The sequence below is a fragment of the Lissotriton helveticus genome, chromosome 2_1 (genome assembly GCF_964261635.1).
Source record: "Lissotriton helveticus chromosome 2_1, aLisHel1.1, whole genome shotgun sequence".
NCBI lineage: Eukaryota > Metazoa > Chordata > Amphibia > Caudata > Salamandridae > Lissotriton > Lissotriton helveticus.
In genome coordinates this window covers 1334323804-1334344155 of record NC_136059.1, presented here as the reverse complement: position 1 = coordinate 1334344155, position 20352 = coordinate 1334323804, and the positions used below count along the sequence as shown (strand labels likewise).

Below are 20352 nucleotides of genomic sequence, written 5' to 3'. Positions count from 1 at the left end.
AGAAGAGGAACCTGCTGAGATGGATAGCCCTCTGCATTAAGAGCTGCTATGTAATGACCAAGACACAACCCTCATAGGATTTGAGAGCCCATCCACCAGGGTGAAGGCCACTTCCACTGTGTTCTTGATATGTCACGCTGCATCTGGTATGTTGGTTCACATATTTATGAAGCACTACTGCCTTGACAGCCAGCTGTGGTAGGAAGAACACTTTGCCTGCTCGGTTCTAAAAGACTTGTTGGTCTGAGCCCAATCCACAGACCTTCCACTTTGCGGAGGCACTGCTTTGGTATATTTTCTAAGGTGAGGAATACGCGGTTGGAATTATCCATCAGAAGGACATACTACTTACCTTCGGTAACTCTTTTCGGTGAATACTCTAACCTCTAATTCCTCAGTGACCTCACAACTCCCCATTCTGTGTAATAGCCTCTTGTATCATCTAGAAAGGTCACCAGTTAGTGATCAGCACAGTGTTACCAACAGTTGTTCAAGCTCTGAATCGGAGGAAATGGAAATAGAAAGCTACCACAAACTGATGTCAGTGTGCAGGGATAGCGTTCCATGGGACTGCGCTTTGCCGCTTCTGGTGTGGAGTTGCACAGCGCCATCTGTCATTGCGCAATAGTAGCACTGCTACGAAATTCTCCAGATCCAGTCTGGCGCCTGGGTAGGAGGGGGTATTTTTAGACAAGTAATCTGTAGCTCAGTAAAGTGTTACTGAGGGTAGATAATTTGCTCTTCCCATATAAAACCAGTTTTACCTTTTTACCCCCAATTGCCACCTCTCTAGCCACAGGTAAGCCCCTTGTAAAAGGCACCATGGGTACCGAGGGCACTGTGACCAGGGAAGACCTCTAAGGGCTGGAACACCTATTGTACTTCTCTTAGGGGACCTGCACCCCAACACACCCACACTGCCATTGCAGGCTGCGTGTTTTGGTGCAGAGAAAAGTGAAGAGCTGACATGGCACACATCTCTGTGTGCCATGCCTGCAATCGACTGTCAGGGGCATAGGTAAGTCACCCCTCTAGCAGGGTGTACTTGCCCCTAGATGATAAGTTGCATGAGCTACACCCCTACAGTGTCTAAGTCCATTCTTAGACATTGGGAGTGCAGTAAAGCCATAAAGAGGATATGGTCTGGGAGCTGATCATTACGAACTCCACAGCTCCATAATGGCTTTACTGAAATCTGGGAAGTTTGGTAGCAAACTTCTCAGCTCATTAAAACCACATTGATGCCAGTGTGGGACTTAATGTAAAATTGTCACAGAGGGCATCTTATATATGCCCCTTGAAAAGCAATTAGCCCTGGTGGGGTTCCTGAATGGCTACCCGCCAATTGCCACCACCAGACGGGTTACTGGACCCCTCCGCTCTCAGGGTTCAGAAACAAAGCCCATCCTGGGCAGAGGTGTCATGCCTCTTCCCGAGGATGGGCTGGGTCCACAAAAGGGATGCTTTAATGGACTGCCACCTTTGTAAGCTGCCCCTGCCTTTTGCTGCCCCCAGCAACTGGCTCCCACCGGTTCTGACCACCAGTTTGGGCGGGAGAATTGGCAGAAAAACCTAGTTAGGAGGAGAGGTGTTCCCACCTTGGCCAACCCCACCCCTCAGGTGGGGGAGACAAGGTGAAGCACACATCTCAATCCACTCCATCTTGAAGTTGAGGGGACCCAGGCAATTGGAGAGAGGCTCGTACCCCCCACCCCACTGGATGGTGGCATAATGGGGGTGTACCCACCACAAGGAAGGGACCCATTGGTCTCAACCTACACACCCCTGTAAACACCCCTAAATTTAGTATTCACTGCGACCCGAACCTTGCCTCCTCAGATTCCTGCAACCTACGAAGAAGAAGGACGGAAGAAGTCACGGAGCAGAAGAGATTGTGGAGAAGAACTGACTTGCCCCCAGCTCTACTGGCCCATCTGCAGTTTCCGGAGATCCGGGGCCAAAGGTCGACTTGGCCTGCAGCCAGTGACATCCAAAACCCCTGGGAAGACAGACTGCCTTCAACAAACACCGTATCTCCTGCGAACAGCAGCTCTGTTCAAAATAAACTCCAAAGACAACTCCGAGCCTACTTAGGACAAAGAAATGAGATGCCTGTAACCACCACAGCACCTGTTGCCTACAGCCCGAGTCCAAGTGGCCCACCGGTCCCAGCAAGGCCCCCCCCAGCGTTTCGGTTTGAGTCCACTATGGTTTGATCCCTCCAGAACTCCCCGACGTCACCTGCAGCTTTTGCACGTAGACACCCTCGACCGCCAGTGGCCTGGTAAGCTGAAATCCGACCTTAAAAGGCACCACTGCATCCATCCACCCTGGAGAAGAGGACCTGAGGTGCACCTCCGTTCCGAGCCCTCCAACTTACTAGCCCTGCTTTTAGTTTCTTCCTGGAAGACCTCCTGGACGGAGCCTGCAGCCAAAATCCAAAACTGTCAACCCCCATAGAATTGCATTGGGCTCCCGACACCTCCTAAGCACCCTGCACCCGGCCGCCCCTGCGCCGATGGTGGTGCGGACTTGGTGCTAACCTGGGACCCCCTTTGCCCTGACCTTAACCCTAGAAGCTTGGCTCCCAAGACGGTGTGGCCTGCCCGGGCCTCTACACCCGGTCGCCCTAGTGCTTACTTACCTGTAAACTGATAACACTCTTTTTCCCATAGGAACCAATTTTACGGGTTTTTGTTCCTAAAAATGTTGTGTTGAACTGACTTTTTGTATGAAAACCAAAATAACTTTCCTTGAATCAGGAATTGTTATACTTGCATGTAAGTTGTAAGTCCCCTTGTGTGATATCTCGGCATATCATTCCAAGTACTCCAAGTAACTGAAAAGTCATCTCACTGTATTTTGAACTGTTTTAGTATAATACCAACCTGTAATCGGTTCCAATACAATCAACAATTACATTTCTGTGTACAGCCTTGCATTTGAAAGTATTTCTTACTTGCCTGGGCCAAGTTCTGCGTGATTCTACAAAATAAAATATAAGTATACCTTTTAATACTTAACTAATTGGTCTGTTTTCAGTCTCTGAGCGGTTGCCATCAGCCTTGATTGAGTGAATACAATAAATGCTTAACACACCCTCTTGATAAGCCTAACTGCTCGCCCACACTACCACAAAGAGAGGTGTTAGTACTTGTCTAATGTAGCCTCTGCTATACCTCTGGGGACTCTCTGGACTATGTGCACACTATAACTTACTCATAGTATATACAGAGCCAGCTTCCAACACCAGACGCCTTCACATTTGTAAAATCAAAGAAGATGTTCACACAAAAATTAAAACTGATAATTAAGAAATACTATGAATGTTGTAAGCGTTCACCGTTTGTGAAAGTAAGCGATGACTTCTTGGATGCGAAAGAATTGTAGGTTTGTTTTTCTTGATTTCCGAAGTAATTCAATGATTTTAAATTATTTGTTACTTCCCCAGGAAGGTCCTGAGAGAATACATTGAGGTTTTTGCTAATTTAAGTTAAAAGATATCCAATAAAGAATAACAAAGGGTAAACAACTATTTCATTAAGTATAAAGAGAATCGTTTGCACGAACTGAAATTATGATGTATTAATGAAACGCCAAACAATTAATGAAACACAACCTGGGTCATGGAGACCAGTGTGAGGAGTTCAGTGTGTGAGATTTCACACACAGCATTTCTAGATTTGGTACAGTCCTGTGATTGGTTGGCATTGTTATTGAGAATGCCAGAGAGATTGAAATCCTAACAATTGACAACAGGTTTGAGTGCACCACTTTTGCTCTAGCCTATTGGCTTTTAAGACAGTGTGATTTGACCCTGGTGGACTCTGTCCAGTCAGCCTGGTTACCTTGAGTGAAGTTTGACTCACCCAAATACACCATGCACATCCAGACCTTTAAGAATTAAATTTATGTGGAGACTTGTCGATTGAATTGTTATCTCTTGGCTGTCCTCTTTGTCTGACCTGTCTTGTCGAGTGCTGTTGGGCTCATTTACGTAGAATAGCACTGTTGTGCCTTGTGGAGTAATGCCGTTGTTCACGCTTTCACCATTATTTTTTAATGTTTATATGCTCTTGAGCTTTCTTTCCCTCATTAGTTATAGAATTAAATGAGATACTGTACTAATTGTTTTAACCATTTTTTATGTGAGAAGGTAAGGTTGAGACCGAGTTGGCTAACATTGAATAACTTTAAAACAGATCTTGACATTTGTTTTCAAACAATCTTGTGGTTTACCATTGTCCACACTTCAGAATGATTGGCTTAAAACAGCAAGGTAAATGGATTTATTCGATGCTCTATTTAACTGCTTTTTGAATTGTTCTGTTTTCTGTCAGATCTATTTGGAAACGTTTCTTAGCTGTAGTCATCATAAGAAACCCGGTTTCTCGTCTGTTCTTTCTGGTCTAGTTTGATATGGGGCACACTACTGATCAGCCTCCAGGCTATTCTTAATCAGATATATTAAGTGGTGTGGGGCCTGTGTGGCTTTACTCCGTCAACTCATCACAAACGCAGTGTAGTTACACACAGACACTGTGGTGATGGATAGCTCTTTTTAAGGAAACACTGGCAGTTAATTTACAATCCTTCTCTGGACATCTGAAATTCAGAGTTTTACGTGAAGCATGACTTTTCTCACAAATGTTTAGTAGAATGTATTCAGTTTTCACTATTTGTTGTTATTCCTAATATGAGTCTCATTGTTCTCTTGCTTCTTCTTCAATTCATTTGTTAGAAGTTTAAGATAAAATTGAGAGGAGATAAAATGGTGAGGAGTTAAAGGCAGAGGAAGAGCGAGAATTGAGGGAAAGAGAAGAGAGAGGCAGAGAATGAAGGAAAGAGTGGTTAGAAATGGAGAGGTGGTGAAAACAAGACAGCAGGTCTCACTGAAAAAAGTGAATGTGGATGATTGTGTATGTCAAAAACTTGTAAATGTTTTCCTTTCTCGCAATGTAATATCTTATACTTTCTTATATGCAAAACCTCAATTTCATTTTGGTAATTGAAGGTAGGAAACCCAAGCCTAGTTGTAACTATCCGGCTCGGAGGGTTTTATGTGAGGTAAAATATTTTGCTCCACAAATTACAAAGTTTACCAAATTTTCTGTTTCAGAGCTGAGGCATCTCTTCGCCAAATAGCAGAACTCAATCCTTATGTCACTGTCACTTCATCTACCTCTCCTCTGGATGAGAATACAGATCTCTCCTTCCTCAAGCAGTACCAGGTAGGCAAGATACAGTCATATATTATTATGTGGAAAAAGGCAGGGGTTCCTGTATTTATACGGAATTTCACAAAGAGTTTATAATTTCTGTTGAAACATTTTTGCTAAAGTGAGTTTGGTAGTTGCTGGCAGTTAATAAAGCTGTGAAAATTTTGCGTGATTGATTGCTGAGATGTACCTTCACAACAAAGAAAGATGTGTCTTGAACACACACCATAGAGCTTTTTTTAATAGGCAAATGTTATTGTTTTTTACAGCGAAAAACACAAAAACACACAGTAAACAATCCACATGTCCGTGGAGTAAACAGAACAGCAGGTAAGACATTTCAGAATCACACATCCAGCCCACGATGCTCTCACCCAGATTTTGTCATGTTTCAGTAGACATCCTCGTGCCCCATAAATAGGTAGTTTCTGGTGACCACACCAGTCCTCAGCCTTTCTCCACTTCCCCAGTGAGGGGGGTACCAAAGACTTCAAGGGACGTGCAATGTCTCGCTTGGCTACCCTTGTGCCGACTCTAGAAAAGGTCCGCTCCATCCTCCATCTCCCAACCTCCTCCAGGAGCCCCAGTAATGCAACCCTGTGGGTAAAGGCAATTCTACGTTCTAGGACCAGAGAAATGTCCCCTTCAATCCCTGCCCAGAATTGGGTCAGACCATGTGAAAGAAATCAGTTTGCGCTAAAGAGCATTGAGAAGAGCATTGAGCAGAGCAAGGCTATGGCCCTGCTCGAAATAGTTGCTGGGATGCCAGGTATGTGAGATGTAAATAGTTGAGCTGGATCATGCTTAGTCAAGCGGGGATGACCAGCTCCCAGGAGGCCAGAAGGGTTAGCCTTATTTTGTCCCATTGCGTTAAGCCATGTAGGTCCACCGTATGATTCAACCATGCCCCTAGCCAAAGTGGGGTAATTCTGGTGAATTTATGGTCCCACTTGTTGAAGCAGAGTGTTGCTTTCAAGCAGAGTAGCGTTGCTCGGCTACAGTCTGGGAGGGACCGGGGGAGAGGGCTCCCCTAGAGCAGGCCCGTAATACAGTTGAGGCCTAGGAGATGTAATCCCATCTGATAGACATGGTCCTCCCTTCCCACATTAAACCAGTCATTAATGGTCACAATTTGGGCGGTTTAATAACAGCCATAGAGGTTCGACATCCCCATTCCCTTGTCGTAGGAGGTGGATTGTCTGGCATGATCAAAGGCCACCCTGTAACGACCTCCCGCCCAGATAAAGATGGTGATCCAGAATGTTAGAGAGTGGAGCCATTGCCTGGGAGTCTGTGCGGGTCATTTGTGAGGACGTAGAGAAAATGAGGGAGACTCATCATTTTGAACAATTCTGGTCTCCCCAGGGGATTCAAGGGAAGTTACAACACTATTGCTGGTCTCTGGTCAGCCGTTATATGAGGCTGCAGTTTAAGATTCCATGCTAGTTCCGGGAGAGGGGAAATATGGATACTGAGGTTCTTAAATGATAGACGACGCATTAGGATCCCAGAGCAACAAGAATTCCCATCCGTGGCCCCCGATATCAGGACTAATAAAGAGTTGGATTTGCTTATCCAAAGCCCAGAGGCTTCCTTATATAGGCGGAGGATCTCCAAACATCTGGGGCCCGGCAATGTCGGGTCCTCCTGGTAGGAGGAGCTCACCTGCGTATAAGGCTATATGCTCCTCCTGTCCCTTTCTTTGGGACCACCCCCGCATCTGAGCATCGCATCTGATAAGACGTGCCAGTGGTTCAATCACTAATGTGAATAAGAGGGGGGCAACCCTGATAAGTGCCTCTACGGATCGACAAAGATGGCGAGAGGATACCGTTAACCCAGACCCATGCAGTAGGCCTATCATAAAGAAGGGTGACCATTTTACAGAAAAAGGGCCCAAAGCCTATCCTCTGCAACGCTGCCCCCAAGAAGGGCCATGCAACAGTCTCAAATGCTTTCTCAAAACCAATTAAGAGTAAGGCTTTGGGGGCAGTAAGGCAATTCAATTGGGATAGAACCAACTGGACCCTGCGCATACAGTGACATGAATCCACATTGATCGGGGTGGATCAGATGTGGGAGGGCCTGACTCAGGTGGTCAGCCAGAACTTTAGAAAACACCTTGTTGTCCATGTTCATGAGAAAGATAGGACTATACGAGGAGCACAGGTCAGAGGGGAGCCCTGCCTTGGGTATTACAAAAATGGTAGCTGTATCCAAGTCAAGGCGAAATGACCCTCAGTCTGCCACTTCCATGTATAACGCCAGGAGATGAGAAAGCAGGCGGATTCAGTAGAGCTTGAGGAACTCGACAGGGAGCCTGTCCGGGCCCTGTGTCTTACCCCAGGCCAAATCCTACCGGGCTCCGTCAGTCTCCTTGCCATGATTAGCCATTCAAGGTCATGAGCCAAGGATGATGGGATCTTGGGCAGTGGGATCTCCACCAATGTAATTTTTTCAAGTTCCCGCACAGAGGTGGGTGTTGCCACATAAAGTGTATGGTAATAGTCCGCGAAGACCTGCGCCACCTCTGTGACACTCTCACAGCAGCATCCTGTGGTGTCTTGAATGGAGGGTACTATTCTGGATGCTGCTTCCCTAGTTATCAGCCAGTGGAAGAGTTTTCCAGATTTATCTCTGTGTTTGTATGCATGCTGAGTCAACGCCCTCCAACATTGCCTGGCCTCTTCCAAGGATAGATGTTTCAGTTAGGATCTGGCCAGTGCCAGACTACGGGCTAAATCAGCCATTGGCCTGTGGCATGTATGCCGTTCCAAAGAGAGAATCTGAGCTTCTATGTCAGTCACCTGCGCCAGGTTCTGAGTTTTCTTGTCGCAGATATAAACCTTGATCAGGTTCTGGAGAGTGGGTTTGCTAGATGCCCAAAGGGTCCCAGCTCAAGTCACTGTGCTGGCATTTAGTGTGAAGAAGACCTTGACCTCCTCCCCTACTTAGTCTGCACATTCCTGATCCACCAAATACTATTCGTTAAAGCACCACATGGATCACAGGTGTCCCTGAAGAAGGCCTATCTCAAGGAGTAGGGGGGCATGATTTGAAATTCAGGGAGGGAGGATCTGGACACGTGTCAGATGAACGTCGGAGGTCGGGAGCCAAATCTGATCAATATGAAACAGTGAGTTATGGGCTGCAGAAACATGGGTGTTCGTGCACATGGAGGGGTGTAAAGTCCTCTATGCACTACAGAGACCCATCGATTTGGCCAAAAGAGAGCGGTGGGAAGTCCGAGAGCAGCGGCCTGGCCAGGAGAGGTGGGGGAGGGGCAAAGTGTCCAATGCAGGAATGGGGACATAGTTCAAATCACTTCCAATTAGAGTAGTGCCTGGGGTAAAGGTTATTAGGAGGTCATGGAGTGACTGCAGCATTGATTGAATCCATTGTTGGGCAACATAGCCAGGGTGAAATCCCTATGTAGCGCCCCTGGGGGTGTCATTGTGTGTGGCGGATATCACAAAATGGAATTCCTGTACAGCAGAATGGCCACTCCTCGGGAACCGCATGAAAAGTTGGAGTAAAACACCCGGTCATGGCCGAACCGGCCAACGAAGGAGCACAACAGGTGGGTCTCTTGAAGCAAAACTACCTCCGGGTGAATGTGCTTCACATAATGGATAGTTTAATATGGTCTAGTAGGCCATTGGCATTCCATGAAAGGACCTTAACCTTCAGAGATCTGAGGTAGGTTGGTCAAAGTGGTTGCCCTGTGAGGGAGCGGACCAGATACCTGATGTACGGTGGTTAAACAGGGGCCAGACGAGACAGCAGAGTTCAGTGAACGTGTGGCATGTGTCAGGACAGTGGTGACTGTGTGTGTAAATAGAACAAAAACAATGAAACAATAACTATCTCCCCAACTCCCCTCACCTCACACTTCCAACCCTCAAGTATCTTTCATACCCACCCAAAGCATATCAGCAAATAACTAGGGCCTGAGTAGTCCTAAGATCGCTGAGTGCACCTCTGAAGAATATAAGTGCCCAACAGGAATTTCAATATATCATGGTCACATGAAGACAAATAAATGTCATCTCTCCTTCTCCCTCCACCAATGTCCAAGATGTTGTACTTAAAAAGGTAGCAAAAAAAGGGGGAGTTAGGCCCTAGGGACAAAGAGTAAGCAGGGCCAAATAAACTTTGCATACAAAAGATTAGCCTACCCTTAATATATTTGGTTCTTGCAATTACTCGAAGCAAAATAGATAAACACGTTTCTTCTGTTTACCATGGAAATTTAATTATCAATCCATTCAATATTTTCTTTTTTTCAAAAGTGTATTCATATGTGGAAAAAGGTTCACATTGTCATTTCAACTTTAACCCACATACCAAAATCATGTGATTTATTAAGAATAAATTATATCAATAAAAGACAAACCATAATCATAAACAATTTTCTTACAAAAGTGAGGTGATATTTGTCAAAACACATATACAAATTGATCAAAAGTTAATTCAAAAACATGACATCAAAAACTAATTTTCAACATCATTTATCACATCAATACATTTTGAACAATAAAGCTTTTCAAACAAAAAATACCAGTTTGTCGATTTAATGTGAGTATAAATCACTGCGCCTCGGTGTGCTACGAGGCTTATGCCGACGCGTTTCGAGTCCAGGTCATAAGTCACCAAACTCTCTTCAGGGCTTTACTATTCTGATCTATAAATAAAATGTTTTGACAAAAATGTGATTATTAAAATGAAAACTTCTTTCTAATTAAATAGCTGCACTTTATTCTCTCATGTCTCGTTGTACCTGAATGACTGTTATGCCATATCTTGTCTTTATAAATGTACTGCTGCTTTTTCTAATTTATTTTGAAGTGCAGGAGCCATCCGCCCGTCGCCTGCAGGGGAACACATTTTAACTTGTGTAAGTGTGTCATTAAGATGTCACTTATAGAACAAAGTCATCTAGACCCATGCACGAGTCTTGATAAATAAGTCTCAGTAAATTACGCCACATACCTAGGGCGGAGCGGAGTTCGTGTAGTCAAACTTTTACTTTGTTTACTGAGCGCTGGGGAACCTCTGCTTTCAGGAAGCTTTTCTCTGTAAACAAGCGTTTTTTAATTAAATACCGGCACTAATTCCAACCGTGCAACGGTAGTTTGAGAGTGGAAAATAAGGTTGAAAAATACCTTGATGAGCTGTTAGTTGCTCGGTGAATTTCACTGGCTTTACGGTGAAGGGCGATTTTAAACGCACACACTGTCCATCATTTGCATTCTGTAACAAAGTGAAACTGGCCGTGAGTCTTCACTGCTCTACTCATAAACTGTACTTTAAACAACTGTCGAGCGTTTGGCACTCACCAGAAATAGATGAATGTGTCCCCAAAGTTTAATCTCCTCTCACAGACGCCATGTCTCCCTCACTCAATGCTTTCTGCTCTCTCTGGTGTCATGTGACACATCAGGTGGCCTATTCGCGCCCAAATGCATTATGGGTTTTGTAGTACCTCATTGTGTAAGGCAACTAACATGTCTATATTTACCTGAACAGGTCGAAGGAAATTGCTGGGTGGGACTGATTTATGTGGCTAAATAGGCCTGAAGCCAAGATGGTATTCTGAGATTAAGCCACATGATATTTGGTTTAAACGGATTGTGCTTAATGCACACCTTATTAATACTCAAATTCTATTTATTTCACTCATAGTATTTAGCCCACTGGTTAGACCAGTGGGCTAAATACTATGAGCAACTAACAGCTCATCAAGGTATTTTTCAACCTTATTTTCCACTCTCAAACTACCGTTGCGCGGTTGGAATTAGTCCCGGTATTTATTTAAAAAACGCTTGTTTACAGAGAAAAGCTTCCTGAAAGCAGAGGTTCCCCAGCGCTCAGTAAACGAAGTAAAAGTTTGACTACACGAACTCCGCTCCGCCCTAGGTATGTGGCGTAATTTACTGAGACTTATTTATCAAGAATCGTGCATGGGTCTAGATGACTTTGTTCTATAAGTGACATCTTAATGACACACTTACACAAGTTAAAATGTGTTCCCCTGCAGGCGACGCGCGGATGGCTCCTGCACTTCAAAATAAATTAGAAAAAGCAGCAGTACATTTATAAAGACAAGATATGGCATAACAGTCATTCAGGTACAACGTGACATGAGAGAATAAAGTGCAGCTATTTAATTAGAAAGAAGTTTTCATTTTAATAATCACATTTTTGTCAAAACATTTTATTTATAGATCAGAATAGTAAAGCCCTGAAGAGAGTTTGGTGACTTATGACCTGGACTCGAAACGCGTCGGCATAAGCCTCGTAGCACACCGAGGCGCAGTGATTTATACTCACATTAAACCGACAAACTGGTCTTTTTTGTTTGAAAAGCTTTATTGTTCAAAATGTATTGATGTGATAAATGATGTTGAAAATTAGTTTTTGATGTCATGTTTTTGAATTAACTTTTGATCAATTTGTATATGTGTTTTGACAAATATCACCTCACTTTTGTAAGAAAATTGTTTATGATTATGGTTTGTCTTTTATTGATATAATTTATTCTTAATGAATCACATGATTTTGGTATGTGGGTTAAAGTTGAAATGACAATGTGAACCTTTTTCCACATATGAATACACTTTTGAAAAAAAGAAAACATTGAATGGATTGATAATTAAATTTCCATGGTAAACAGAAGAAACGTGTTTATCTATTTTGCTTCGAGTAATTGCAAGAACCAAATATATTAAGGGTAGGCTAATCTTTTGTATGCAAAGTACTTAAAAAGGTAGCACCGCAAACACAGCACAGTTCACTGGGTGTTGCCAGGATCGTTCAGTCACACACAAGGCTACAGTTATCACGGAGGTGGCTCGTGGTCGTTGTTCTGGGTATTAAAAAGGCCCGGTGTGGCAGATAGCAAGGGACAGGTGTTTCAGTTGCGTCCACTTCTCAGAGAGGACTAAGGGATTCACAGCCCTTCCACGTGCCGGGTCGAGCCCTTTGGGAACAGGATCAGTTCCTTCATGGGGGATCTAGACCCACCCAGGCAACCATGTCCTCTGAGACGCATGGGTGTCGTAGGTCCGGACATTCCGTCGCCCATTCCCAAGCCTGTCCGAAATATCAAAGAAATAGGTCATAGTGTTAAAAATGACTTTCAATTAAGAAGGGAAGAGGTGCATATAGCGGAGGCTAAGGGCCCGAAACTTCTGTTTGACTTCTTCAAAGGAGCATCTGTGGTGCTGAACTGTGTGTGTGTATAGTCCGGTAAAATCATGATGTTGGAGTTCTAAAAGCGCACGTCCCGACGTTGACTGGCTTCACAAAGAATGGTGTCACAGTCTCGATGGTTGAGGATGCGGGCAATGATAGGACGAGTGGGAGCCCCCATGGGAGACTTCCCAGCCAAGGAATACTGTGACCTCTTCACCACGAAACATCGAGAAAGTTTGTCAGCGGGGAGCCTGGACCGGAGCCAGTCCTATAACAAATCATCCACACCAGATGCTTCAGTCCCTTCAGGAAAAACAATAAATCACAGACTATTCCTCCGCAAGAAATTCTCTGCATCTTCAGCCGGCTCCTCCCGGGATGCCGCAACCGAGAGCAGCTTAGAGACTTGAAGTTTAAGTGTTACCACCTCGTCTTCCACCAAGGAGACTCTAGTTTTGCTTCTGTAACCCGTTTGGTTGCATTGAGGAGGTCTTGATGCAACAGGAAGTCATCCACTTGGGCTTCACTGATTTTGGCTCAACTGCTGCTCTGGAGTCCTGGATCGTTTTAAGGATTGCATCTCGGTCCACCTGTGCTGAGGGATCAATTACTGGAGGGGGCGCCTCAGTGGCTGCACGTGTGCCAGTGGTAGACCTGCTATACTGGCCCATCTTGTGTGGCATGGTCTCCCGATCAGCCTCCGGATCCTCCACTTTTGCTGTCTAGTGGAGGGGTTAGACTTCAGCCATCTCCTACTGATGGGTTATTGTCGCATCCCCAGATGGCAACTGAGGCTAGTGCTACCTATGCAGGGCTATTCACAGGGCGGCAGCTATTCTTGGTTTTCAGCCCCCTGTGGTTTCTCTGCCTTCTGCTCCTTTGTTGGATCTTCTCCATATGGAGCCGGTTGAAGTGGAGCCTTTGCTGCCCCTTGGGGCATCTTTGTTTGACATCATGCTGGGCACATGGGCGAGGCCTTTCTCGGGTGACCCTGTTGATTGGGCCATAGCTCATCGACACCATCCTGCCACAAATGATCCACTCTGTCTGTCCCTTCACCCTAGAGCTCAGGGCTTAGTCGTTCAGGCAGCCTTTGACTTAGTCTTCCTCCGCCTGCCTTTGTTGCCTCCCACCAGCTAATCTAGGTGGTTAGGCACATGTGGTCGCCAGCTTTTTGACTCTGCCAGTGCTGGCATCCGCACATTGAATACAGCTTGTGTGTTCGCACGCGCATCTTCTACCCTTTGGGACTTAGTCGAGGACCTTCTTCCTTCACTTCCAGAAGGCCCACGGGTGGACTGGATTCGCCTTCTGCATGATGGCAGGGGGATGGCACAATTTTCCCTCCGCTCATATCTGCACGTCTCCATCGATGCATTCTATCCTCATGTGTTTCTCTATCAAGACCTAATCCAGTACCTCTTGGAATTCCTCTACTCTCTCGTTCTAATTCAAACATTTCATCCTCCCATTCAGCTAAAGCCTCAAATTGAGTAGGCCTAGGCTTTGGTACGAGTTTCATCATCTTTTCTCTTAAGTTTTTCAAAACCGCTATGTTAAATGAACCATCTTCCGGCCATGCTAATAAACCATCATTTTCGGTATATTTCATCCAATTCTCAATCCAAAGACAAGTATGATAACCATATTCACCCAACATATAAGCTGCAGGTGTTTTGTACTTATGAAGTAATCTTCCACCTCGCGTTGAAATTTTCTTGTCCGGTTTAATTTTGTTTTTCAATTTCTGAAACCATGAAAGCTTCCTTTTCTCCTTTATGTAATAATAATCCATGTTTTTAAACAATTTCCCTTACTTCGGTAAAGTTCGTAACAACTTCCTTGTTATTCCGCAACACCAACCAATCCGTGAGCGAAACTCACCAACAAACCAATCACGCTAAGCTTCGTCACTATTTTGCTCAACCAATAGAATTACTGCTTTTCAGGATGAGCCAATCGGCTGTAAGCTTGCCTTAGTCACGGGAACCAATCTGTGCGCGAATACTGTGACGTATGTTAGCCAATCACAGCGCGTCTCTTTTGACGTATACTGCCGCTGCAGCTTCTCTGTCTCTCACTCCGCTCCTTAAACTAACACCTCCTTTACAAAATATTTTCACAGCGCCATATTTACAAATCTTTCGATTGAATTCAGTTAATAACTCGACAAAAAACAAACCATTTGTCTGTTTCGCTAAAGTAAAGTGATAGCTTTCCCAAACATTCAAGTATTCTTTTCACGTGAAATAGACGACTTTATTTTCATAGAATATTTAAATTCGTCGATAAAGTAAGGCTACTTTACCCTTCTAGCATGTAATAACGAACTCGTTTCTTTCTGAATGCACATACAGAGATATTTTACACCTCCTTAGAGACAATTCAGAGATTCACTCGATCGTATATTACAATTTCATTTACGCACTTTCAAACGGAAATATCCCTAACCATGCACATATAAATCTTTAGTAGGACTTTAACCCACTAATGGAAATCCTCACTCGTCAGTAAGATAGACAACGCTTCCTTACCCTTTACTCAAGCTTAGATAAATTCTACTACTCTTTACACAGTGAGTTTTAAAGCAGGACATAAGTCCCTATACCCGAAAGCTACAATTTCATAGACAATCCTCACTATGCATTCTACCTTACACACCTAAAATCCCTAAACTTGTGCTGTACGTCCACACCACTTGGGATATACGGCGATACCACTATTTTGAAACAGAACAAATGCACTGTGTAACTTCACCTGTCACACTTCTCATGCCGGCATAAACCAGGAATTTTCACACTGCTGGAAAAAACCTTTTGACTACATATAACAATCTGAACAAACTTAACATGTTTTAGACATCAATCCTATGTATTACCATGTAACATACTAGTTACCATAGAAACCGTAACTCTGCTACCAAGAATTTGATCCAGCGCTCCGATTGAAAAACTGTCTCATAAACACTACCTATCCCCACAATACTCACCATTAATCATAAAACACGTACAAAGGCCCATAAATCAATGAGACAAATTTTGAGCAACTGAATCATGTGGTCTGATTAATCAAAACTATTCACAAACTATTTACATAATTATATACAACTGCAGTTTATCTATTCTCACCATGGTATAAATCATTTATCATTTATTAATCAGGCCACTAAGGCGATTGGATCAAGTGATGGAAACTAGACCATGAATAAACAAGACCAGCTTGTCTCTTCAAATCCAATTTATTAACTTTATTTTTCATAAAGAAAAAGCATTTACGTTTTAGAATCTTTATTTAGTAAGCAAGTAGGAAAGCAGCATTTTAATAAGGAAATGTTTTAATAAACTGACACCTTCAAAGCAATCTCAGAAACATGAAATATTAGCAAGATAACAGTTTCCATTCCCTAATCTATTTCCCTGACTATTTCTCACTCCACCTAGAAAGGAAAAATCATTTAAAGTCTGCTGTCCTTACGTGCGCCAAAAGTCCAACAGCATGCCACGTAAATCAGGAATCAGAAAGTAGAGCAAAAATACTTCCTGCTCATGGTGTCAGGTTTTATACCTTTCTTTCTAACTAAACTTTCTACATTTTACATTCTTTCGAGAGATTCCAAGCTTTTCATTGGCTGTCCTGTGTCAGTCCACGATTAGGTCATCTCCGATTGACCAAGTCCAGGCTTTACATAAGCCCTATTGTCTTTCACTTCCACAACTCTCGGCTTCCTCAAGAAAGTTACTTTTCCACTGAGTTTCAAACATTTACTTCCTAGCCTTGGCAGACTCTTTAAGTTCCTGTCCTTGAGCCTTTTCTCCGTGAGCACGTTCTATTCAGCCAAAGAACTGCTTTTTCAAATAACGATGACATTGCGGTAATAATCTCCACAGCTACGCATGTGCGAAGGCTTCACTCTGGACAAGTTTTTGCATCTGCAGCTTTGTCAGCCATGTTTTCTGCATCACTTTTAGGCCTCACTTTCGAAACTATTTTTAAACAAACACAAGACATCAATTAATTAAAGAATTGAGACCCATTCTGTTACCCACCCCCTTTGCTAATTAACCCTGTTAATTATGTTACCTAGCAAAAGCACATACAAGCAGCATCATAATTACTTTTCTTCAGGAACTGCACGATCTCCATAAGCTTTTGTCAAAGAAAAGACATAACATAAGCACACAAAATAAGCACATGCCATTAGTTAAACAGCCACATTTAATACTGACAAAGGCAATAGACAAGGTTAGTTTATTATTTTTCTTTGCATTTGCAACATAAAGCACATTAGTTTATCCCGCGTGTACTGATGAATGCAATTTTTAAACTAAGTTGGTTAATAATTTCACCACATGCTTATTAATTTAATTACTTGTTATGGGAGATTAACTTCGCAAGTTTGAACAAAATTTTGTTCTTCACCTTGCTTCATCAGTACCTAAAAGGGAAATGCCATATATTTTACTTTTAAATGTGCGAGGTTTATTTTAATTCAAGTGTAAAGTTATACGTGATGTGTATTTTTTACGACGAAATATTAATGTGTTTTTTTGTATATTCAAATGAATGCCTTTTTATATTGAATTACCGAAAATAAACTTGAGTGAGGTTACTTTCAGATATACTTTAATAGCTTTCAGTCCATCTGCTCCAACTCTCTGTAAAAGCATTGCTTGGTAGAGTAACTTAGATATTTTTAATGTACTTTTCCATATTTTCGTGTCTTATCTTGCAAAGTACATAAATATGGCATATGTTTCACCTCTCTTTTTTCAACAGTGTGTGGTGCTGACTGAAGCCAGACTCCCTCTGCAGAAAGTGGTCAATGACTTCTGCCGGTCACAAAATCCTCCTATCAAGGTAAGAGTTTATTATTCTTTCGGGACTGTGTTTAATTAATTTAATAAGGGTTTGCTAAATGACAAGAACAGATATTTATCTGTAAAATGTAAACATCATTGGTCTATTTCGTTGAAGATCTTTTTTCTTAGGCTAGTATGATTTAATGGATTGCTTTACAAAGGAGTGGAACAATAATGAAATATAGCAGTACATGACAACATTGGAATCAAAATGTTATGCTTTTATTATATGCATAAAATATCTGGAAGACATAGTCATGCCTCTAGTGAGGTTGGTATGCTGCTAATGGGATTACATTGCTAATGGGATTACATTGCAGATCTTGAGTGAAGTATCAAGTTAGCGTAAAAAGCGAGGGAACAAATAGACACACACTAACCCATGTAAGATACCTGAGCCCCGATAACAATTGGTGAGATAATCTTATTTTGGGCACAAACACCTGATTGCGGCACGAATTTCATTATAAGGTGAAGACAAATAGCACAGTTTCTTCTGCAGTTTGCAGGATGTAGAATCTCATTGCAACTCACAAGTAGAAACTGCCTGCAGTTCCATTTTGCACAATAGATGAAATCATGGACAAACTGCATGTAATTTCACATTCCAAAGATGCAATTTGGAATCGGATGCAACTTGTGCAAACTCTAAATATTGCACTGTGGTTTGCCTGTACATATAGTAAGCCACATTTTACTTATTCGGTTTACATTGTCATGTCCGTTTGATGTTTGGCCATTTTCGCTTTAAAATCTTCACAGCATTTAGGTTAATCACCATATTAAACTCAGTATTTTTCAGTGCTGCACCAAAAAACACCATAGGTGCTGCAGACTTTTAGTTCAGAAAATAAGGACATCTTAAACTCCAGAGCTCATAAATACATTGATTAATATGCCCTACATGAAAAACGACATTTTATCCTAAATTCAAAATATTGAAGGAAAGCAATTGCATTATTCTCAACTCTCAGAAATAATTTGAATACATTGTCCTGAGTATATGAACTTCTCTTTTGTCAAAAGAGTTCATAAATCGAATTTGGAACTTACCCTACATCAAGCATCTAAACAAAATGCCCAGAATAAGCCACAATATCTCTGCCCCATAAGGTCGCCTTAATCAATCCTGTGAGCTGTGACTGGTTCAGGTACCCTCCATCTCCTACACAGTCTTCAAGCCTAGTCTGAAATGAAAGAAACTGATGCGATCTTCAGGAGAATTTCATTACGGTAAAGAACCTTAGCGTCCGACCACAGTAGTCTAATGCTATGTAGTAATTTATTATGGCAACTGTCGCCAGACAATTACCTGAGCAACACAAGAGAGGGGCTTTGGTTCCGCCCACATGATGGTGGCCAGGAGTACATGTTTTGATTGGACAGAAGTTGTGTGGTTCTATTAAAAATTGGTTGCTCTGCACCACCTTTAACAATTTTGTTTGTTTATCCAGCTGGTTTACCGTGAATTATCTGGGGCACACACATGACATTGTAATGATGTACAAGTGTTTTAGATAACTAGATACTTTATGGTGTTTACCCTCCTCTAGCAGCAAGATAGAAGGGGAGAAGGCAGTCCTTAACCTACATAGATTTTTATTTCTGGCTTGACTTTCCAACTGTCACTTGCCCTTTTAACCTACACCAATATTATTCTACAGTGCTTTGCTTCCACACAAATACATATTCATTCCCATACTATTTACTTGTAATGTTTCACATTACGATGCAACATTCCTTTAAAGCCAGTATATAAATGTTCTAAGTAAAAAAGTAAGTGGTAAAGTAGGTTATAAAAACACAGCATTTTTGTATCAATCTAATCAAGGTACTTGATATACTATTTTAAACCAAAACAAATCTGAAAGGGCAACTTATCTAAAGTGGTACATTTACGGTTAAGTGACGTTTAGTGACCAGTTAATTCCTGTTTTCCTTATACTCATGTTCTAGACATTTTGTTTCCTTGCTTAGCAAAACTGAATTTATTTTTGTGTTATTTCTTATAGTTCATTAGTTCAGATGTGTATGGCATATGGTCACGCTTGTTTTGTGATTTTGGGAACGAGTTTGAAGTGCTGGACACCACAGGCGAAGAACCTAAAGAAATGTTCATTTCAAACATAACACAGGTAAGTGTTACTGATTTGTTTTCATTTTTGTTTTCAAGTAAAAATGTTCATGTCAAACATAACACAGGTAAGTGTTATTGGTTTGCTTTCATTTTTGTTTTCAAGTAGTTAGCAATACTTCTAACTCAGGGCGATTCTGTCTGATATCTATAGACAGAATATCTCAATTCATATTAAAAAAAGTATTAAAATAAACAAAACGTGCATTGGTGGCTACAATTTCATTTCATATAATTTAATTTCTTTTTACAAATGCAGTTATTTAGCCAAATGTCTCTGAAACATCACTATTTTTGCCATTTTGAAAATGGAGTATATAGTCTCAAATGTAAGCAGTGCACAGAGTTGACAGGGCACCTTTAAGAATTTCTGATGCTCCAGCTTCCCATCTTCCCATATTCCCAATGCATATTATAGCTAACTTTGATTTATGATGGTCCAATACACAGAGGCAAGTGTTAATCCAAATTTGGATAATGGCAAATAAAAAATACATTGGTACATTAGTGTGCTGCTTTTGACTTGGATTTTAATTGACGTTATTTATCTGAAAGTAAAATTTGAGTTTTGAATCAGTTTGTTAGCAGTAGCAAACAGCTAAACAGATAACACAGAAATGTTGTAAACTCAGCACATAAGAACTAAAATACCCGCTACAACCCTAAATATAACATGTCAACCTCCCCCAAAGAAAACAAAAAGAACTGCTATAAAGTTAATTTATGGCTGGCTGTTTCCACATTTGAAATCATAAAAGGACCGCAACTGCTGTTAAGAGCCAATCCTAGGAGGGAGATAGGAGACCAACATTACAAAAGTAGAACAGATAATACTGACTTGATCTCCCCATCTGCAGGGAGAGATCCTTAGTGCAGCTTAAGTTTAGGAGTACGCCATTGCCCCTTGCCTGGGGACACAACTCATCAACCCTCTGTGGTAGTT

The 20352-nt window shown here is 42.2% G+C and overlaps 1 protein-coding gene across 4 annotated transcripts in view; it reads left to right on the top strand.

Annotated features, from left to right (window-relative positions):
- UBA6 (ubiquitin like modifier activating enzyme 6) overlaps nt 1-20352 on the top strand; it is a 1111768-nt gene that overhangs the window by 231430 nt on the left and 859986 nt on the right. For all 4 annotated transcript variants that reach the window (XM_078676253.1, XM_078676254.1, XM_078676252.1 and 1 more), the window contains exons 6-8: nt 5120-5231; nt 17193-17273; nt 19288-19410. In XM_078676253.1, coding sequence (XP_078532379.1) covers nt 5120-5231; nt 17193-17273; nt 19288-19410 — 316 coding nt within the window. The remainder of the gene's footprint in view (nt 1-5119; nt 5232-17192; nt 17274-19287; nt 19411-20352) is intronic.